General features: G+C 45.3%; 1 protein-coding gene across 1 annotated transcript in view; it reads left to right on the top strand.

Moving 5' to 3' along the window:
- LOC148114410 (unconventional myosin-Ig-like) overlaps positions 1-21937 on the top strand; it is a 24856-nt gene extending 2919 nt beyond the window's left edge. The window contains exons 3-10 of the mRNA XM_087894276.1: positions 1082-1248; positions 2621-2828; positions 3826-4049; positions 5796-5940; positions 9229-9333; positions 10422-10535; positions 10928-11082; positions 19286-21937. Coding sequence (XP_087750402.1) covers positions 1082-1248; positions 2621-2828; positions 3826-4049; positions 5796-5940; positions 9229-9333; positions 10422-10535; positions 10928-11082; positions 19286-19445 — 1278 coding nt within the window. The 3' untranslated portion in view covers positions 19446-21937. The remainder of the gene's footprint in view (positions 1-1081; positions 1249-2620; positions 2829-3825; positions 4050-5795; positions 5941-9228; positions 9334-10421; positions 10536-10927; positions 11083-19285) is intronic.
- Positions 21938-22823: the final 886 nt, after the last annotated feature.

Consider the following 22823-nt stretch of genomic DNA (forward strand, 5'->3'; position numbering starts at 1 on the left):
CATGAGTCAAGAATGAGCCAGCATTCGGAGTTCCCTTCCGGTTGGGGAAGGAGGGCCTATGGATGGGGAAGAAGTGGGACTGTTGTTCATTGCTTACTGCGTTTATTTTCAGCTTCGGTGGCAGCTAAAATGAGAGGTCTGCTAGATGGCAGCTTGTGCATGATTGGAGTGCTATAAATAAGACACACTAAAATGGAGATTATAGTTAGTTTTAAAGGTTTATTATGCAACATCTCCATAAATAGAAATCCAAAGCCACAGCATTTAAAGCTCGAAAATCTTGGAAAAGTCAGTATATCGGAGACCTCCAGCAGCCAAAAATCTCTAATAAATGTGACACACTCCTTTTGGCTGTTGGCAAGTTTTTACAGGTAGTCCTCAACTTACGACTGCAATTGAGCCCAAATTTCTATTGCTAAATGAGGCAGTCGTTAAATAAGTTTTGTCCCATTTTACAACCTTTCTTGCCACCGTTGTTGAGTGAATTGCTGAGATTGTGAAGTCAGTACCAGAGTTGTTTGGTTCAGGTAAGGCCTTGACTTACAACAGTTTGTTAAGTGACCATTCAAAGTTACAACAGCACTGAAAAAGTGACTTATGACCATTTTTCACACTTACAACCATTTCAGAATCCTTGTGGTCATATGATCAAAATTCAGACGCTTGGCAAGCGACTCATATTTATCACGGTTGCTGTGTCCCAGGATCACGTAATCCCCTTTTATGACCTTCTGACAAGCAACGTCAATGGGGAAGCCAGATTCGCTTAACAACCATGTGACTAACAATGACAGGGATTCACTTAACAATGCTGGCAAGAAAGTTCATAAAATGGGGCAGAGCTCACTTAACAACTGTCTCTCTTAGTGATGGAAATTTGAGGCACAATTGTGGTTATAAGTCAAGGACTATCAGTAGTACTTCTCAAAGCCACCCCAATTTCAAATTTACTCATTGGTGCTCATGTCACCCAAGGAAACTTGATGTTATTTCAAACCAGAAATGCAATTTTAGACAACGGGGCAAACTAAAGACATGAGATGGTCCTCGTGTAACTCCACGCATTCTCCTTTCTCAACAGGAGCCTTACTACGTTCGTTGCATCAAGCCCAATGACCAGAAGTCCCCGTTTCTGTTCGATGAGGAACGCTGCCGTCACCAAGTCTCGTATTTGGGTCTGCTGGAGAACGTCCGGGTCCGAAGGGCTGGCTTTGCCTACAGGCAACCGTATCACCGTTTCTTACTCCGGTAGGTTTGCAGCCGAGTCTTTGCAAAAGTTCCAGAAGAAGAAAAGACCCCGGTGTTAATCTTGGGCAACCTTTGGTGGAATAGGGATCTTCGGCTGTTTGCTGAATAGATGAGAGGAGGGTCCTGGACGCAGCCAGGAAAGAATGGTGGACATCTCAAGCGGCGTGTAAACATTTTGTAGCTGTTTTGGAAAAGTTGAATGGAGAATGCCACTCTTTTGTAGCACTGATGTGGTTACCTATTTGGGTCATGAAACGTCTGCATGAAAACAAGCAAACTTCAAGGACCCCACAGTTCTCCTTCTTCTTCTTCTTCTCCTTCTTCTTCTCCTTCACCTTCTCCTTCTCCTTCTCCTCCTTCTTCTCCTCCTCCTCCTGTTCCTCCTCCTCCTCCTCCTCCTTCTCCTCCTCCTCCTCCTCCTGTATACAATTCCACTGCTTTCTAACACTGATAATGTAACCTAGTTAGGTTGCAAAATGTCTGCAAGAATACTACTGAGGTTAAAGAGCACCAAAGAACTCACAATCCTTTTCTTCATCCTCCTCCTCCTCTCACTAATGATGTTACCTAGTTGGGTCATGAAATGTCTGCAAGAAAACCACTATCAGAGAGCACCAAGGACATCATAGTCCTTTTTTTCCTTCCTCCTCCTCCTCCTCTTCTCCACAAATCCCCCCTAGCACTGATGATGTTACCTAGTTGGGTCATGAAACATCTGCAGGAAAAAAAAAACCAAGCTCAGAGACCACCCCCACATGGACCCCACAAAAAAAGTGATACATATCCAACAGGGTGAATCCTGGTTCCGAGCAGAGCCAAGAACGGAGCTGAGCTATCTTCTTTCTCCTCGATCTGCTAGCTTTTTCCTTGCGGGATCCCATCTTTCTTTTTTTTTTTTTTAATTTGATTTATATGCCGCCCTTCTCCGAAGACTCAGGGCGGCTTACAATGCGTTAAGCAATAGCCTTCATCCTTTTGTATATATTTATACAAAGTCAGTTTATTGCCCCCACAATTTGGGTCCTCATTTCACCTACCTTAGAAAGGATGGAAGGCTGAGTCAACCTTGAGCCTTGGTGAGATTCGAACCCTGCAGTAATTGCAGGCAGCTGGTCTTAATAAGCTTAATAACAGGGTGCCTTAAACCCCTGTACTACCAAGGCTCTTGCCTTGGTGGGTTTTCATTTCCCAATCGCGAGAAACATCAAACTGAGGAAGCATTTATCTCTAGGACAAGCATCCTGAGGCTCATGGTTTGGGATGGGAATGGCATTGTTGACTTTGAGCTGCAGAACCTCCGACCGTCTTCTGGAGAACCTCTACGGTCCGGTCAAAGCAAGTCAACTCTCCAACCTTCTTCTTCTTCACGCAGGTACAAGATGACATGTGAATACACCTGGCCCAACCACCTCATGCCCTCCGACGGCGCAGCCACCCAAGCTTTGATAGAGCAACATTGCTTCCAAGACGACGTGGCTTACGGCGAAACGAAGATCTTCATCCGAACGCCCCGGACCTTATTCGCCCTGGAACAAGAGCGCGCCAACCTGATACCCATTATTGTGTTGTTGTTGCAGAAGGTAATGAGGGGTTGTGTGTAAGAGTTGTGGTCACCAGACAGTGGATGAAGCCACATGGATTGTTTTCTTGTCCCAGTGGAGGCCAGGACCCAAAACGCACGGAACCCAAGCAAGCACAATACACTAGCGGTTCGAATTTCAGGTGGTCTTCGATTTACGATACCTCCTTTAGCGACCGTTCAAAGTTACAACGGCATTGAAAAAAGTGACCTGCAGGGAGTCCTCGATTTATGACAGTTGGTTTAGTGACCGTTCAAAGTTACAGCAGCACTGGAAAAAAGTGTCCAACGACCGTTTCTTCACAAATAAGACCGTTGCGGCATCCCGACAGTTACATGAATTCCACTCGGATGCTTGATCGCTGACTCACATTTATGACGGTGGCAACGTCCCAGAGTCACGTGATCCTCTCTTGCAACCGTTTGGAAAGGGAAGTCAAGGGGGAAGCCTGATTCGCTTAACGACCGGGTGGCTAATTTAGGAATGGCATTGATTCACTTAACAAATATGGTGAGAAATGGAGCAAACTCACTCAACACATTTGTCACTTAACAACCTAAATTTGAGGCTCAATTGTGGCCGTAAGTTGAGGACTATCGGTATGACTGTGTTTCACACTTAACGACCGTTGTGGCATCCCCAAGGTCAGGTGGTCAAAATTTGGATGCTTGGACGGTCAGAGTATCCCGGGGTCATATAATCTCCTTTTCCGACCATCCAAGATACAGACAACTGTGTGACTAATTTTAAAAACTGCAGGGATTCACTTAACGGTGGTGGCAAAAAAGGTCGTAAAACAGAACAGAATTCACTTTACAACTGCCTCGCTTAGGAAAAGAAATTTGGAGCTCAATTGGGGTCATAAGTCGAGGACTATCATGGATCCGAGCAGGGGATTATGGGAGCCAGAAACCTGCCTTTGGGACCCCCCCCCCCCACAAATGAACCCCCTGTTCCGCAACTCAGGCTCAGGGTTATGACGTGTCTCTGTACCCAGGTTTGGAGGGGAGCCCTCGCCCGCAAACGTTGCCGATACCTACGGGCCATCTACACCATCATGTCCTACTACAAGCGTCACAAAGTGAAGTCTCACTTATTGGAGCTCGTACAACGCTTCCATGGGGTGCGGAACATGGCCGACTATGGCAAAACCGTGGAGTGGCCGGAGCCTCCAGCGGTGCTGACCCAGTTCCAGGAGATCAGCAAACTCATCTTTTGCAGGTAATCCTGCTGGGATACTTTCCTTAGAGGGATGGACTTCAACTCCCAGAATTCCCTAGCCAGCTAGGGAATTCTGGGAGTTGAAGTCCTCCCTATTAAAGCATAGCTTGAAGTCCTTCCCTATTAAAGCATAGCTGGCTGGGGGATTCTGGGAGTTGAAGTCCTCCCCTGTTAAAGCATGCTGGCTGGGGGATTCTGGGAGTTGAAGCCCCCCCCTATTAAAGTATGCTGGCTGGGGGATTCTGGGAGTTGAAGTCCTCCCCTGTTAAAACTTGCTGGCTGGGGGATTCTGGGAGTTGAAGTCCTCCCCTGTTAAAACTTGCTGGCTGGGGGATTCTGGGAGTTGAAGTCCTCCCCTATTAAAACTTGCTGGCTGGGGGATTCTGGGAGTTGAAGTCCTCCCCTATTAAAGTATGCTGGCTGGGGGATTCTGGGAGTTGAAGTCCTCCCCTGTTAAAACTTGCTGGCTGGGGGATTCTGGGAGTTGAAGTCCTCCCCTGTTAAAACTTGCTGGCTGGGGGATTCTGGGAGTTGAAGTCCTCCCCTATTAAAGCATGCTGGCTGGGGGATTCTGGGAGTTGAAGTCCTCCCCTGTTAAAACTTGCTGGCTGGGGGATTCTGGGAGTTGAAGTCCTCCCCTGTTAAAACTTGCTGGCTGGGGGATTCTGGGAGTTGAAGTCCTCCTCTGTTAAAGCATGCTGGCTGGGGGATTCTGGGAGTTGAAGTCCTCCCCTGTTAAAGCATGCTGGCTGGGGGATTCTGGGAGTTGAAGTCCTCCCCTGTTAAAACTTGCTGGCTGGGGGATTCTGGGAGTTGAAGTCCTCCCCTGTTAAAGCATGCTGGCTGGGGGATTCTGGGAGTTGAAGTCCTGCCCTATTAAAACTTGCTGGCTGGGGGATTCTGGGAGTTGAAGTCCTGCCCTATTAAAGTATGCTGGCTGGGGGATTCTGGGAGTTGAAGTCCTGCCCTATTAAAGTATGCTGGCTGGGGGATTCTGGGAGTTGAAGTCCTCCCCTGTTAAAACTTGCTGGCTGGGGGATTCTGGGAGTTGAAGTCCTTCCCTATTAAAGCATGCTGGCTGGGGGATTCTGGGAGTTGAAGTCCTCCCCTGTTAAAACTTGCTGGCTGGGGGATTCTGGGAGTTGAAGTCCTCCCCTATTAAAGCATGCTGGCTGGGGGATTCTGGGAGTTGAAGTCCTCCCCTATTAAAGCATGCTGGCTGGGGGATTCTGGGAGTTGAAGTCCTCCCCTGTTAAAACTTGCTGGCTGGGGGATTCTGGGAGTTGAAGTCCTGCCCTATTAAAGTATGCTGGCTGGGGGATTCTGGGAGTTGAAGTCCTCCCCTGTTAAAACTTGCTGGCTGGGGGATTCTGGGAGTTGAAGTCCTCTCCTGTTAGAGCATTCTGGCTGGGGGATTCTGGGAGTTGAAGTCCTCCCCTATTAAAGTATGCTGGCTGGGGGATTCTGGGAGTTGAAGTCCTCCCCTGTTAAAACTTGCTGGCTGGGGGATTCTGGGAGTTGAAGTCCTCTCCTGTTAGAGCATTCTGGCTGGGGGATTCTGGGAGTTGAAGCCCCCCCCTATTAAAGTATGCTGGCTGGGGGATTCTGGGAGTTGAAGTCCTCTCCTGTTAAAGGCTTTAAGTTCCTGACCGTCTCAATTTCATTCACGTTGCACGTTTCAACCGTCACTAAACGAACCGTTGCATGTCGTTGTAAAACGTTGTGCTTGCGGTTGTGTTGTTACAGGTGGCGAGCCAGGCAGCTGGTGACCAACATCCCTCCGTCCGAGATGGGCCAAATCAAAGCCAAAGTTGCCGCCTTCGACGTCTTGCAAGACCGGAGGAAAAATTGGGGTTGTTGCCGAAACTGGAGACAGAACTATTTAGTGTTGGTACGTACAATTGTGCGATTCTCACACCCGTTCTTTCTTTTGACGTGTTCCTCTATCAGAAAAGGCCTTTGTGTATTTACGCAGCCTTAGTTCATTCAGGGTGTTCTCGACTTATAACCGTTCGTTTAGTGACGGTTCAAAGATACCAAAGAATTGTCGCTCACCAGTTTTAACTGCTTTACAACTGGTTGTAAAGCGAGGACTAGCTATGAAACATGGGGTTTTTAGTCTGATCTGCCATGAACGACAGGAATCCTCCAGTTTACCATGGTTCATTTAGCGACCTCCTCAAAGTTACAAAGGCACTGGAAAAAAGGGACTTAGGTCTGTGTCTCACATTTACGACCATCACAGCATTCCCTCGTGATAGATTGCTCAAAATTCAGAAACTCGGCGACTGAGTCATATTTACAATGGCCCCAGTGTCCCAGGGGTCACGTAATCCCTTTTTTGCGACCTTCTGACGAGCAAAGACAATGGGGGACCCGGATTTACTTAACGACCGGTTGACTAGCAACTGCAGTGATTCGCTTAAGAACTCTTGCAAGGAAGCTTGTAAAATGGAGCAAAAGTTGCTTCACAAAATTGAAAGATCCTTGTGAGAAGCAGAATAACAGAATCACAGAGTTGGAAGGGGCCTTGGAGGTCATCTAGCCCAACCCCCTGCTCAACCAGGAGACCCTTATAGAACCATGGAATAACAGAAATGGAAGGAACCTTAGAGGTCATCTAGTCCAACCTCCTGGTGAAGCAGGAGATGCTTAGAGAATAATAGAATAACATTGAAGGGACCTTAAAGGTCATCTAGTCCAACCCCCTGGTGTAGCAGGAGATGCTTAGAGAATCATAGAATAACATTGAAGGGACCTTAGAGGTCATCTAGCCCAACCCCCTGCTCGATCAGGAGACCTTATGAGAGTTGCCAGATTTCTTCTTAAAAACCTCTGGCGTCGGAGTGCCCACGATCTCCGGAAAGGAAACCACATACACACCAGCTTTGAAAATGCCAGCTAATTAAAGGGCTCCGCTTAGTGACATTATAAGCGCGTCTCGGCCCACGCTTTTCTTCCCGGCTGTCGGTGGGCGAGGGTGACGAGAGAGGTGTGGGTTGTTAGTTTTTTGTGTGTTCCCCAGATTTGCCATCTGTTTACGCTTTGACGTGGGGGGTTTTGTGTGTGTGTCACGTTGAGTTGTGAGTCAAGGATCTGGAGTTACTCCAGAGTGGGGCTTTCGCTCCATCGGAGAAATCCGTGATTTATCCAAAATTGTAGGGTTGTCCCGTGTGACAAGTGTAGGATTGTGAGAGTGTCTGTCCTCCATTTCTCCTTCCTTTCATGTTGGCTTTAAAAATTATTAAAAAAAAAAAAAAAAAAGGAAATAGTCAGCAAACTCAGTTAATTTAGAAAGCACAGCAGGATGTATTCAGCATTTGGAAAGGAGACCACTAGGAGATCTCACAGCTAGCCAAAGTGGCTAATTGGGAAAGCAAAGCAGGATGTGGTTGGTATGTGGAAAGGAGACCACCAGGAGATCTCACAGCTCCCGGTAGTAAATGGGGCTGATCTAGAAAGTGTAATAGGATAGTGTAAGTATTTGAAAAGGAGACCACCAGGAGACCTCACAGGTAGCAAACACTGACACGTTTTCTACCTGTGACATCTGGAAAACACAGCAAGATGGTGTTGGTATTTGAAAAGGAGACCACCAGGAGATCTCACTCCTCCTCCTCCTCCTCTTCCTCCCTTCCAGCACTGATGACATTCCCTAGTTGGGTGATAAAATGTCTGCAAGAAATCCACCCTGCTCAGAGAGCACCAAGGACCCCACAGTTCAGTTCTGAGCTATTAACAGCCTCTTCTGTCTATCCTGTCCTGAGACCCCACCCCACAACCCCCACCTGCCTTGAAGTTTCCTAGGAAGCCAGAAGCAGGGTTTCTTTTTTTATTTTTTCTATCTGCCTCTGAGTTCGGGTGATGCACCCCAGGGCATCTAAGAGAATGGCTTTTTTCTTCGACGCCCCCCTCATCTCCATGGTGATGTCTTCCCGAAACCTCTTGGCTGGAGGCAGAAGATTAGGGGAGCCTCCCTCCCTCACTTCCCCCCCCCCATAACCCTTTCGATCTATTGTGCAATTGGTGTGTAGGAAACAAAGAATAGCTTTCTCCTCGCACGGACATCCACACATGCCCAGAGGCAGCAAGGAAACACAGGCCCTTCCCTGGAGTCCCACAAGTGAGTCAAGGGTGCATTTCACTCTGGACAGGATAGATAGATAGATAGATAGATAGATAGATAGATAGATAGATAGATAGATAGATAGATAGATAGATAGATAGATAGAAAATATAGATGAAAATATAAATGAAAATAGATAGATAGATGTAGATAGAAAGAAAATAGAAAAATATAGATAGAAGATAGATAGATAGATAGATAGATAGATAGAAAAGATAGAAAAAGATAGAAAAAGATAGATAGAAAAAGATAGATAGAAAAAAATAGAAAAAGATAGAAAATAGATGTAGATAGAAAGAAAATAGAAAAAGATAGAAAAAGATAGATAAAAGTTAGATAGATAGATAGATAGATAGATAGAAAATAGATAGAAAAAAATAGAAAAAGATAGATGATAGACATATAAATATAAATGAAAATAGATAGATGTAGATAGAAAGAAAATAGAAAAAGATAGATAGATAGATAGATAGATAGATAGATAGAAAATAGATAGATAGAAAAAGATAGATGATAGACATATAAATATAAATGAAAATAGATAGATGTAGATAGAAAGAAAATAGAAAAATATAGATAGAAGATAGATAGATAGATAGATAGATAGATAGATAGATAGATAGATAGATAGATAGAAAATAGAAAAATATAGATAGAAGATAGATAGATAGATAGAAAATAGATAGAAAAAGATAGATCGATAGAAAAAGAAAAATATAGATGATAGACATATAAATATAAATGAAAATAGATAGATGTAGATAGAAAGAAAATAGAAAAAGATAGAAAAAGATAGAAGATAGATAGAAAATAGATAGATAGAAAAAGATAGATAGAAAAAGATAGATAGAAAAAGATAGATAGATGGATAGATAGATAGATAGAAAAAGATAGATAGATGGATAGATAGATAGATATGAGAGAGAGAGAATTACCCAGCTCAGAGAGCCCCAAGGGACCCCCCCCCCAGTCCTCCTCCTCCTCTTTGTCCTCTTCTCCCCCCCCCGCCCACAAGAGATAACCCACCTCCTGTCCTCTTTGCTTCCTCTCCAGGCAGAGGAGAACCCAGCCTTGGCTACCCAGTTCGTCAAACAGGTCTCAGCCCTGAAAGACAAGATGCACTTCAGTTCCGTCTTGTTCTCATGCCACGTGCGTAAGGTGAGAGCAGACCTGGGTCAGGCTGGTTGGGGAATTCTGGGAGTTGAAGTCCAAGCCATCCTCAAGCTGCTGAGTCTAAGACAGAAAGAGACACAGAGAAAGAGAGAGAAAGTGAGAGACAGAAAGCATGGACCAGTTAGAAACATGGCCTCCACAGGTGTGGCATTGCCAATTCCCCTAACATCTGGGAACGGCCAGATTCAAGAAGGCCGCTCTATCCCTGGAAGTCTCTATGATACCACCTCCAAAGTATCAATTCAAAGCATGGCCTCCACAGGTGTGGCATTGCCAAGTCCCCCCAACCAAGGTAGAGAAGGCCACTCTATCCCTGGAGGTCTCTATGATACCACCTCCAAGGTGCCATTTAGAAGCATGCCATCAACAGGTGTGGCACTGCCAAGCCTCCCATCATCTGGAAGGTGCCAAGTTAGAGAAGGCCGTTCTATGCCTGGAAGTCTCTATGATAATACCTCCAGCAGATGCCAAATAGAAGCATGGCCTCCACTGGTGTGGCATTGCTGATTCCCCTAACATCTGGGAAGTGCCAGATTAAAGAAGGCCGCTCTATCCCTGGAGATTTCTATGATACCACCTCCAAGGTGCCAGTTAGAAGCATGGCATCCATAGGTGTGGCACTACCAAGTCCACCAGCCTCTGGAAGGTGCCAAGTTAGAGAAGGCCACTCTATCCCTGGAAGTCTCTATGGTAACACCACCAGCAGGTGCCAGATTCAAGAAGGCCACTCTATCCCTGGAGGTCTCTACGATGCCACTTCCAAAGCATCAAATTAGAAGGACGGCCTCCACAGGTGTGGCACGGCCAAGATTCCCCCAACCAACTTAGAGAAGTCCGCTCTATCCCTGGAAGTCTCTATGGTAACACCTCCAAGATGCCAGTAAGTAGCCCGAAGCTGGTTTTGTTGCAAGCAAGAAGTAGCCACAGGACGGCGCCTGGTCCCCCATGTCCAGGGCTCAAACAAGGTGGGCTGTCTCCCCCCCTCTTTTCCTCGATCTGGTAGGTGAGGGGGGAGTCCCAAGTTGGTTCTTCTCAGGGTGGGGACCTTCTTGACCATTTCCCAACCTCCCCAGATCAACCGGTGTAACAAACGGACGGATCGAGCTCTACTGATCACCGACCAGCACCTCTACAAGCTGGACCCCCGGAAGCAATACCGAGTCAAGAAGGCCATTGCTCTCGGCACAGTAAGAAGGGGGTTGAGGCAGGGGGGGGGGTTCTCCTGATTTTGGGGGGGAGGTTGGGGGTCTGCAGAAGAGCAGAAGGTGTTTCCGGGGTTAGGGGGGCCCGATCCTCACAGAGGAGGCAAAACATTGAGAGCCTCGTTCCCAGCCTTAGAGATTGCATGGAGAACATTGCTAGGTGGGTCATGTGACGCCTGCAAGAAAACCCCTCCCCCTCCCCCTCCTCTCCTTCCACTCCACAACCCCTTCCCTTCTAGCACTGATGATGTTACCTAGTTGGGTCATGAAACGTCTACCAGAAAACCACAGTGCATCAAGGACCCCACAACTCCTCCTCCTCCTCCGGTGAGAGTTGCCCAAACGACCTTTCTTTAACGCTTTCTTTGCCCTCACAGGTGTCCGGTCTGAGTGTCACCACAGGCGAGGACCAGTTGGTCGTTTTCCACCTGGAGAAGCAGAAGTACCTGGTGGTGTGTCTTCACAAAATGCAACCGGCCAACGACAACCGGGTCGGAGAGCTGGTTGGAGTCATGGTGGACCACTTCAGGAGGTAGGCGATTCCTCTCGCGAGCATCTCCAGCTAGTCCTCGACTTACGACCGCAATTCACCTTCCCGTCACTAAGTGAGACGTGGGCCACCGTTGTTAAGTGAATCCCTGCGGCTCTTCAGGGAATCGCAGGGCCTGCTTGTCCGAAGGCCACAACAGGGGATCCGGCGGTCGTAAGTCTGAGTCGGTCACCAAGCATCTGACTGTGGATCCACAGTGATGCGGCGACAGTCATTCAGTGGAAAAGACGGACGTCACTCGTTTCTTTTCCAGAGCCAGAGTTGTCATGTCGGTCGCTAAACGGAACGGATGTAAGTCGAGGACTACCTGTGTTGACCCTGTGGGGGATTTCAGGATGCAGTGAAAATGTGATAAATAAGTAATAGAGTCGCATCTGATTTTTACGGCTTCTTTGGCCACAGTTGTTAAGCGAATCACTGCAGTCGTTAAGGGAGTCACGCGCTGGGGTTCAGCGCTTAAGTCGAGAGCGATCCATCGGAGGCTAATTGTGGCCGTAAATTGAGGAATAGTACCCCAGGAGAACTGCAACCTTTATCAATATGGGCCTCGTGGCCAAGCGTGCTAATTTTGATCATGTGTTAGTGGGGATACTGCGACGGTTGTAAGTGTGAAAAATGGGGGGGGGTTAGTGCTGTTGTCACTTTGACCCCAGTGAAGGAATGAATGGCTGTAAGCCGAGGACTATTGATCCTTTGCTTGAAGAATAAATGTGTGGGATTTAATTATCGATTTAGCCATTAGTCCTTTTATTCATCTGTCTGTCCATCCATCCATCATCCCTTTCCCTGTTTCTGTCTCTAACTATTGATCTGTCTGTCTGTCTACCTATCTATCTACCTATCCATCCATCCAGCTCATCTATCTATCCACCCATCCATCCATCTATCTGTCTGTCTATGTATCTATCATCCATCCATCCGTCTATATCTATCCACCCATCCATCCATCTCATCTATCTATCCCCCCATCATCCATCTATCTGTCTGTCTGTCTGTCCATCTGTCCATCCATCCATCCATCCATCCATCCATCCATCCATCCATCCATCTATCTATATCTATCTATCATTATCTATCTATCTATATCTCCATCTATCCATCCATCCATCTACATCTACAGTATCTATTCATCCATCCATCCATCCATCCATCTATCTATCCATCTCTCTCTCTCTCTCTCTCTATCTATCTATCCATCCATCCATCCATCCATCTATCTCTCTCTCTCTCTCTCTCTCTCCATCCATCCATCCATCTATATCTATCTATCTATCTATCTATCTATCTATCTATCTATCTATCTATCTATCTATCTATCTATCTATCTATCATTATCTATCTATATCTCCATCTATCCATCCATCCATCTACATCTACAGTATCTATTCATCCATCCATCCATCCACCCACCCATCCATTGTTCTATCTATCTACTCGAGGATTCCTTGCCTTTGGAGGAGCTGAAATAATATTTTTGTGAGTTTGCAAGCACGTTCATTGCACAGCACAAATGCTTACCCTATTTTTGCAAAAACAGGAGATTGTGTTTCTCTTAAGTGGTACCCAAACATGCAGACAGCTGCTTTTTAAACATAGGATGACCGATTTGGAAGAGTCATTTGTACATTTTATTCGACTTCCACGTCTGGTTTGTTTTGTTTTGTTTTTTAAGTCAAAAACAAGAAGTACGTGTTGCCCTCCTCCGCACACATGTAAATGTCCACCCTGTGCCATCTGTCAGCTTCTCCCGTGTGCGTGTTGTGAAGGATGGACTCCGGTTGCTAGGCTGTTGAGATATTGGTTTTTATCTGTTGATGGGAATATGAGAAACCGTCCTTTAGCGTGGCATTCTATCAGGCGAGATAGATAGACAGATAGACAGACAGACAGACAGACAGATTGATTAGTAACAGATAGAGAGAGACAGACAGACAGACAAACAGACGATGGATGGATGGATGGATGGATGGATGGATGGATAGACAGTGATAGAGGATAAATAGATAGATAGACAGACAGACAGACAGATTAGTGACAGAGAGAGAGAGAGACAGACAGACAGACAATGGATGGATGGATGGATAGATGGATGGATGGATGGATAGAGGATAGAGAGAGAGAGTGGTGATAGAGAGATAGTTGATAGAGACAGCTAGATAGACAGATTGATAGATAGATAATAGATAGATGATAGATAGATAGATAGATAGATAGATAGATAGATAGATAGATAGATAGATAGACAGAAAGACAGATTGATTAGTGATAGAGAGAGACAGGCAGACAGACAATGGATGGATGGATGGATGGATGGATGGATGGATGGATGGATAGATAGAGAGACAGAGTGTGTTGATAGATAGTTGATAGAGAGACAGCTAGATAGACAGAGATAGATAGATAGATAGATAGATAGATAGATAGATAGATAGATAGATAGATAGATAGATAGACAGATAGATGAGAGATAGAGATAGAGATGGAAGGATGGATGGATGAATAGACAGAGAGAGTGTGTTGATAGGAGATAGTTGATAGAGACAGCTAGATAGACAGAGATTGATAGATAGATAGATGATAGATAGATGATAGATAGAGAGAGAGAGTGTGTGTTGATAGATAGTTGATAGAGAAACAGATAGATAGACAGAGAGAGAGAGTGTGTGTGTGTGTTGATAGATAGATAGAGAGAGAGAGATGGATGGATGGATGGATGGATGGATGGATGGATGGATGGATAGACAGAGAGAATGTGTTGATAGATAGTTGATAGAGAGACAGCTAGATAGACAGACAGATAGATAGATAGATAGATAGATAGATAGATAGATAGATAGATATGATAGATAGACAGACAGACAGACAGACAGACAGATAGATAGATATGATAGATAGATAGATCACCCTGCCCCAAAATATACCAGAAATTAGAGCAGCTGTTCTAAAATAAGATTACACTCTCTCTCTCACACACACACACACACATGCACACACATTGTGTGTGTGTGTGTGTGTGTGTGTGTGTGTGTGTGTGTGTGTGTGTGTGTGTGTGTGTGTGTATATATATATTCCTGTTTTAGAAGAGCTGCTCTAATTTCTGGTGTAATTTGGGACAGTTTGTTCATCTCTATAACATCCACGAAATCTTTAACCCCAGGAGATCATTTCAGTGCCCGGGAGATTATCTGGAGAATTTCGGTTGAGATTTGGGAATTTTGGTGCCAATCAGGGAGGTTATTAAGTGAATCACACGGTTGTTCAACGAGTCCAGTAAATACGAGCCAGTTGTCCAGCGTTCGAATTGCGATCATGTGACCCAGTGCAAGCCGTGACGGTCATAAGTACGAGGACCAATCATAGTGAATTTGGATCACATGACCGTGGGCATGCAGTGACGGTCCTAAATGCAAGAACCCATCTTAGCTCACTTCTTTCAGGGCTGTTCTAACTTCGAATGGTCGCTAAGTGAACCCGTCGTAAGTTGAGGACCAGCTGCAGAGTAATATTTCAAGGAATCGTTTGGATCATTTTAGAAAAATGTTTGAGTCTCACCTTTAGCGACGGAGATTTCTCACTAAAGAGGTGGAAAACAGAGATGGAATTGGGGCAATATTTATAGTAAAATAATTTAATTTATATTTAAATTTCGGTCGTCCTCAAAGAAGCGTCTTTGAGATTTGATGGCCCTAATCCTCCATTATTTGAAATATTTGATTTATTGACGAATTTATGTGTGGGTGAGACTTTTATCTGGCCTTTATTATTTTCACAAATAATTCAAGGGAGTGAGCAAATCTCCTTCCTCCTCCTACTTTCCCCAGAAAAACGATCCTGTGAGGTGGGTTGGGCAGGCCCCAAATCCCCCATCCGGATTTCATGCCTAAGGCGGGACTAGAACTCACCAACTAGAACTAACTGTTAATGTTCATGCTTCAGGCAGAACTAGAACTCCCGTCTCCCTGCTCTTGCGCCTAGACTAAATTGGCTTCAGTTACAAAAAACGAACCCTACAAATGGAGAACCTTAATGGAGAACCTTAAAATAGCATTATTAGCCACATGGCCCAAAAATTTTTAATTTTTAATTAAAATTAATTGCGTTTTTAATTCCTAACGAAAGAAAAATCAGTATAATTAACACAAACACACAGATATACATTGTCTCTGTTCCACTTTTGCTGTGAAACTGTGAAGTTTCAAAGTGTGAGACTCGAAGCCACAGTTCTGTGCGATCCTAAATCCATTTATTTAGACTTTCATTTGCACTTCTGAAGTTGTGACGGCGCGGCGGAGGGCTTGCAAAAACAGAGGTGTTAACACAACGCGAAAAAGAATTACCAGCTTTTTTGTTCAGTTTTTCACCACAAGGTTCGAATCTTGCCTTGGGACTGCTTGTTTGTGTTCGTGGATGCGCTCTGCTAGCCTTCTACCCGACTGTCCTTACTTAGTGGCTCTTACAATCCCTACCTTGTCTGTTGTAGATTTTATTGTCTCTTTTCAAAGGCGTATAAACATCATTTATCTCACTGTGTCCGTTGATGGCTGCTTTGTCTGAATGCCATCTTTCAAAAGTTATCTAACATTTTCCAACTGGGTTTGATCCAGGATGCTCAGAGTTTCCCAGTTGAAACTACAGTTGAATCTGTCCATATTGTTGTGCAATTAAGGAGTTCTCGTTGTGTCTTCTGACCACTTGTTGTGTTCCTGGTTGCTACCTGGGATTCATGGCTGTGTTCTCCCTGTTTGTCCTACATAGTGGCTGTTACAGTCCCTACCCTGTCAATTTTAAATTTTATTGTCTTTTTTCAAATGCGTGTAAACATTATTTATCTCTACGTGTCTGTTGATAGCTGCTTCGTCTGCATGCCAGTCTTCCAGGAATTCTCTAATGTTTGTTTTTTTTTTGCTTGCTTTGGTCTAGGATGCTCAAAATTTCCCAGCTGGAACTATGGTTGAATCTGTCCATGTGTTGTGCAATTAAGGACTGACAGTTTTCATTCTGTCAGTCCCTATATTGTCGGTTTTAAATTTTATTATCTTTTTTCAAAGGCGTGTAAACATTATTTACCTCTATGTGTCTGTTGATGGCTGCTTCTGTCTGAGTGCCACGTTTCCAGCAATTCCCTAGCATTTTGGGATTTGCCTTGGTTTAGGATGCTCAGTTTCCCAGTTCACACCCCAAAACATAGAATAACATATTTGGAAGGGATATGATGACCTGTAACCCGTCTGCATCCAATTTGGGGGTCCCCAGAATCATCCTTGGTTGCATCTTTCTCCGTATATCTTCTCGCACAGCTGGAGGCGTCGGAGATCTGCTGCCCCACTTTGAATAAATGTGGAAAACCTCTTTTGGGAGGGTTGCTAGGTAACTGCTGGAAAGTTCATGAGTAGATCAGATTCAGAAAAAAGAAGAGCAGGGAGGGAGGAGAGAAAAAAAGAAACGAGGAGGAGAAAGAGAAAGAAGATCAGGAGCGGGGGGGGGAAGGAAATGCCGATTTTCCTTCTGGAAAATCTATGCCTAATTGGAACACACAAACAGAGGTCAGATCTTAAGTTCCTCGGTGGAGGTCCAGGAAGGAGGGCGGACTACAGCTTCCATCATCTACAGCCCTCCTGGGCCATGTTGCTAGGATGAGATGAGGTACTCACCCAATATATCCCAAAAGGCTCTGAGCTCAGCTCAATCTCATTTTCAACAATATGCAGTCCTCGATTTACAACAGCTCATTTAGTGACCGTTCCAAGGAATGAAAACAGTGACTTATGACTGTTTTTTGCACTTACGACCATTGTGGCATCCCACGATCAAAATTCAAATGCTTGGCCCCCGACTCATCTTTATGACGGTCGCAGTCCCTGGGGTCACGTGATTCCCTTCTTAACGACCTCCTGGCAAGCAAAGTCGATGGGGAAGCCAGGTTCACTTATAACGACCGTGTGACTCGCTTCACAGCTGCAGGGATTCCCTTAACGATGGCGGCAAGAAAGGCCATATAATGGGACAAAATTCACCTAACAACGGTGTCCCTTAGCAAGAGAAATTGTGAGCTCCAATGTGAAGGCTATCTGTCTGATGGTCATACGAGTGTACAATTGCCTGCATTGTCCCTGTTGCCATCCTGACCTTGCACAAAAGCTTCTCCGTGCCTCAGTTTCGGCTTTTTGGCCGGCCACCTTGGAGTGGGAAACAGCCTTGAATGCGTCAAGCTTTTGCCGGTGATGCCTTCATTGGCCGGAAAGAAGGATGACTTCACACCCTTGAATTTGAGTCATCTGGAGATGGGAAGGGAGAACCGGCAGGTAAAATCGTGGAGAAAGGAAGAGAAAAAGAAGAAGAAGAGAAATAAAAAGGGAAGAGAAGAGAAGAGAAAAGAAGAGAAGAGAAGAGAAGAGAAGAGAAGAGAAGAGAAGAGAAGAGAAGAGAAGAGAAGAGAAAGAGGGAGGAAGGAAGGCAGGGAAGGAAATGAGAAAGAAAAAAGGAAAGGAGAAAGGAAAGGAAAGGAAAGGAAAGGAAAGGAAAGAAGGGGATGGAAGGAGAAAGAAAAAAGGAAAGGAAAGGAAAGGAAAGGAAAGGAAAGGAAAGGAAAGAAGGGGATGGAAGGAGAAAGAAAAAAGGAAAGGAAAGGAGAAAGGAAAGGAAAGGAAAGAAGGGAAGGGAAGGAGAAAGAAAAAAGGAAAGGAAAGGAGAAAGGAAAGGAAAGGAAAGGAAAGGAAAGGAAAGAAGGGGATGGAAGGAGAAAGAAAAAAGGAAAGGAAAGGAGAAAGGAAAGGAAAGGAAAGAAGGGAAGGGAAGGAGAAAGAAAAAAGGAAAGGAAAGGAGAAAGGAAAGGAAAGGAAAGGAAAGGAAAGGAAAGGAAAGAAGGGAAGGGAAGGAGAAAGAAAAAAGGAAAAAGAAAGGAAAGGAAAAAGAAGGAAAGAGAAGGGAAGGGAAAGGGAGAAGAGAGGAGGAGAGGAAAGGAAAAGAAAGGAAAAGAAGAGAAGAGAAAGTAAAGAGAGAGAGAGAAAGGAAAGAAAAGGCAGGGAAGGAAAGGAGAAAGAAAAAAGAAAAAAGAAAGGAAAGGAAAAAGAAGGGAAGGGAAAAGGAGGAGAAAAGTGGAGAGGAAATGAAAAGAAAAAAAGAAAGGAAAGCAAAGCAAAGCAAAAAAGCTTTAAGGCAAATATTTGGTCTACAAAAGACCCCTTTAGCGAGGGATAAGTTATACAGGCAGTCCTCGACTTATGACCACAATAAAGCCCAAAATTTCTGTCGCTAAGTGAGACATATGTTGTGAGTTTTGCCCCATTTTCTAACAGGGGCAAACAGGGATCATGTGACCCCCGGGGAATATGGCGACCGTCATATATACGAGTCCGTCACACAAGCATGTGAATTTATGACCACGGGGGGATGCGGCAACGGTCATAAGTGCGGGAAATTGTCCTCAATCCCTTTTTTTTCAGTGCCATTTTCAATTCGAACAGTCACTAAATGAATCATTGTAAATCGAGGACCTAAGAAATGCCGGATTCGGAGGTCCGATTGTTGGTTTCTCGTTTGCCAACCAGGATTCTGTCGTTCATCCTGGTTTGTTTCCCGCTTGTCCAGCAGGGAAGTTTAGGAACTAAGGATGCTCTGGTTGCCATGGCAGCCACCTAGCACCCAGCTGCCATGGTGACGGTTGGCTGGGAAGAGAGACAGCATCAGGCTAAGTTTAGATCTGGGTTAAATCCTTGCCTGCCAAAGGATTCTCGGTCTCCCAACATGGCGAGAAATGTCCCTACGACGGATTGATGCCCGGGGGTCTTCGATTTACAATGTTCCATTTAGCGACCGTTTGAAGTAAGAACGGCACTGAAAAAAGCGACTTAGGACCATTTTTCACACTTACGACCATCACAGCTGGGGGATTCTGGGAGTTGAGGTGCACCCCTATTAAAGCATGCCGGGTGGAGGATTCTGGGAATCGAAGTCTACCCGTCTTAAAGAATGCCAGCTGGTAGCTGAAATCCTGATCTAGACATCCTAAGTTGCCCTAAGGCCATGAATCATACATGATTCATGATTTCTGGCTTATGAATCCTGACAATAAACCACGTCTTTTCAATAAACAATGATTGAACAAACCATGGTTTGTGCTTTTTCTCAGCTGGTTTATACCCTCTGGCCCATTTTTTTCAAGCTCCTCTTTTTTCTCTCTTCACAGGCTCAAACGAGACCTCCAAGTGACAGTGTCCGACCGCATCCCGCTTAGCCAAAACAACCGGAAACGCTTAGTGACGGTCACGACCCGGGACGACGTGACCCTGCCGGATTTCGCCAAGACCCGGGATGGCTTTGTGCTCTCCTGGCCAAGGAGCCGATGAACCAGTGTTGCCTTGAACCTTTCTGGCTCCTGGGAGAGCAGCCAAAACGATTCCACAAATCATAAGGTCTAGCGTCTTTATTATATTTTTAAATTGTTGCCTTTTGGAGCTGAGCGGAGGAAGGCGGTACTGCATTCAATTTTTTTAGCTGAAGCTCTTCCTTCCATCGCTTTGAGAGAACAATACTCATTACAGCTAGTCCTCGACTTACAACGGTCTATTTAGCGACTGTCCCAAGTTGCAATGGCGCTGGAAAAAAGGCGACTTACGACTCTTTTTCACACTTACAACCGTTGCCGCGTACCCGACACAGATGCATGGCAACCGACTCATATTTACAACGCACAGCAACTGACTCATATGTATGACGGTTGCAATATCCCGGGGTGTGTGTGTCACGTGATTTCCCCCCTTTTGCGACCTTCCGAAAAGCGGCCAACAGGGAAGCCCGATTCATTGAATGACTGGCTTGCTAATTGAACAATTGCAGGGATTCGCTTAACAACGGCAGCAAGGAAGGTTGTAAAACGAGACAAAACTCAACGAATGTCTCGCTCAGCAGCAGAAATTTTGGGCGCCACTGTCGCTGTAAGTCGAGGACTAGCTGTAGAATAGAATAGAATAGAATAGAATAGAATAGAATAGAATAGAATAGAATAGAATAGAATAGAATTCTTTATTGGCCAAATGAGATTGGACACACAAGGAATTTGTCTTTGGTGCAAATGCTCTCAGTGTACATAAAGAAAAATAAAATACATTTATCAAGAATCATAAGATACAACGCTTAGTGATAGTCATAGGATACTAATAAGCAATCAAATCATACTAGGAAACAATTAAAAACTATAAGTTGTAAAGATACGAGCGACATGGTTATAGTCGTAAGTGGGAAGAGATAGGTACTAGGAAGGAAGAGAAGAAGGATAGTAATGCAGTCTTAGTAAAGTATTTGAGAGTGTTGTGGGAATTAGATGTTAAGCAGAGTGATTTGACTGGTGCAGTAGACAGGTCCTCCATGGAAGGCAGGTTGGTAGCCGTTGCTTTTTTCTGCAGTTCTAATTATCCCTTGAAATCTGTGTCTGCCTTGTTGGGTTGTATGAGAAAAGATGGCTTAAGTTCCTGCCGTGCATCTAACCAGATCTTTCAACGGATCCAGAATCCCTAACCATGAAACGTGGTTTGAATTCGAACCCCGGTGGAGAAGAACCATGGAAGACCAGGTTTTTTTGAAGGACCTCTTTTCTCAATTAGATCCATCCAGCCCAGAAGAGCAGGGAGGCAGGAGATGTTATGAGTCTCCTCTCTTAAGAAGGTCCATCTGGTGGGACTCAGAAAAAGGGCCTTCTCCGTGGCGGCTCCTTCAATGTTATTTGAAGGACCCTCTTTTCCCAGGTACATCTCCTTGACCCACCAGAACAGAGAGGCAGAAGATGTTATGGGTCTCCTCTCTTAAGAGGGTCCATCTTGTGGGACCAAGTAGAAGGACCTTCTCTCTTCTCCTCAGAAGGTCCATCTGTTGGGAGCAAGTAGAAGAACCTTCTCCCTTCTCCTCAGGTGGTCCATCTGTTGGGATCAAGTAGAAGGACCTTCTCCCTTCTCCTCAGGAGGTCCATCTCTTAGGACCAAGTAGAAGGACCTCCTCCCTTCTCCTCAGGAGGTCCATCTCTTAGGACCAAGTAGAAGGACCTCCTCCCTTCTCCTCAGGAGGTCCATCTCTTAGGACCAAGTAGAAGGACCTCCTCCCTTCTGCTCAGGAGGTCCATCTCTTAGGACCAAGTAGAAGGACCTCCTCCCTTTTGCTCAGGAGGTCCATCTGTGGGGACCAAGTAGAAGGACCTTCTCCTCAGGAGGTCCATCTGTTAGGATCAAGTAGAAGACCTTCTCCCCTCTCCTAAGGAGGTCCATCTGGTGTAATCAAGAAGAAGGACCTTCTCCATGGGGCTTCTTCTGTTACTTGAAGGACCATCTTCAAATTACATCCACCCGACCCACCGGAGCTGGAAGGCAGGAGATATTATGGGGTACTCTCTTAAAGAGGTCCATCTAATACAGTGTTTCTCAACCTTGGAAGCTTGAAGATGGGTGGACTTCAACTCCCAGAATCCCCCAGCCAGCAACGCTGGCTGGGGGATTCTGGGAGTTGAAGTCCACCCATCTTCAAGCTTCCAAGGTTGAGAAACACTGATCTAATAGGACCTGGAAGAAGGACCTTCTTTGTGGTGGTTCCTTCCCTGTGGAACATCAACCCTAGGGAGATAAGACTGGTCTCCATCTTGATAGTCCTTCACAAGGTCCTGAAGACCTGATTCTGCGAAGGGATTGAGGGATCCCTGGGGTGATACGGAGCCCACCTATTGGCCGCTTGGTGTGATGTTGCCAAGGGGGCGGGGTTTATTGGGGTTGTAGTTTTGGAAGCCTTCCAGAGTAATTGTGAATTGGCCGGCCGTATCAACGCTTTTAATAAAGAAATTAAAATAATTTTAAAAAAATTGAGAAGACAATCTCTCTCACATTGTATCTGCTTGATTCAACCCTGCAGGGTTGGCATGCTGGGGCTCCTTCGAGGCCATCTATCAGGACCCCAGAATCCCCTCCCCTAAATGTGGAGGACCCCAATTCTGCTGCTGTTTCAAACGGGGCTTGGAAAACCTAGCTTAAGATGACCCAAATTTCGTTTTCTGTCCTGTCTGGTTTGGCCTTTTATGGCCAGTCCTCAATTTACAACCGTTCGTTTAGTGACCTTCAGAAGCGACAATGGCAACCAGAAAAAAATGCAAGGGATGCCCATTTTTTTCACACTTACGACCGTGGCAGCATCCTGGGGATCCAAATTCAGACGCTTGGCCACCAACCAAGAGCCTTGGTAGTACAGTGGTTTAAAGCACCCTGTTATTAAGACCAGCTGTCTGCAATTACTGCAAGTTCGAATCTCCCTAGGCTCAAGGTCGACTCAGCCTTCCATCCTTTCTACGGTAGGTAAATTGAGGACCCAGTTTGTGGGGGCAATAAGCTGACTTTGTATAAATATACAAAAGGATGAAGGCTATTGCTGAGCACATTGTAAGCCGCCCTGAGTCTCCGGAGAAGGGCGGCATATAAATCAAATTTAAAAAAAAAACAAAAAAACTTGGTTTTTGCAGCGTCTCTTTCACAGACTTCCGACCAGCGAAGCCAGTGTTTTGCTTAACGACCATGTGGCGAACTGAAAAATTCCCCAAACGACAAGGGCAAGAAAGCCGGTTGAATGGGGCAGAACCCATTTAACGATGGTCCTGCTTAGCGACAGAAAAGTCTAGCCCAGTCACGGTCGTAAGCTGAGGATGATCTGTATTCCTGTGTCCCCTTGATCATGTCTTTTTTTTTTTTTTTTAATGT

The sequence above is a fragment of the Pantherophis guttatus genome, chromosome 4 (assembly GCF_059756535.1).
Source record: "Pantherophis guttatus breed Tessera chromosome 4, ASM5975653v1, whole genome shotgun sequence".
Classification (NCBI taxonomy): domain Eukaryota; kingdom Metazoa; phylum Chordata; class Lepidosauria; order Squamata; family Colubridae; genus Pantherophis; species Pantherophis guttatus.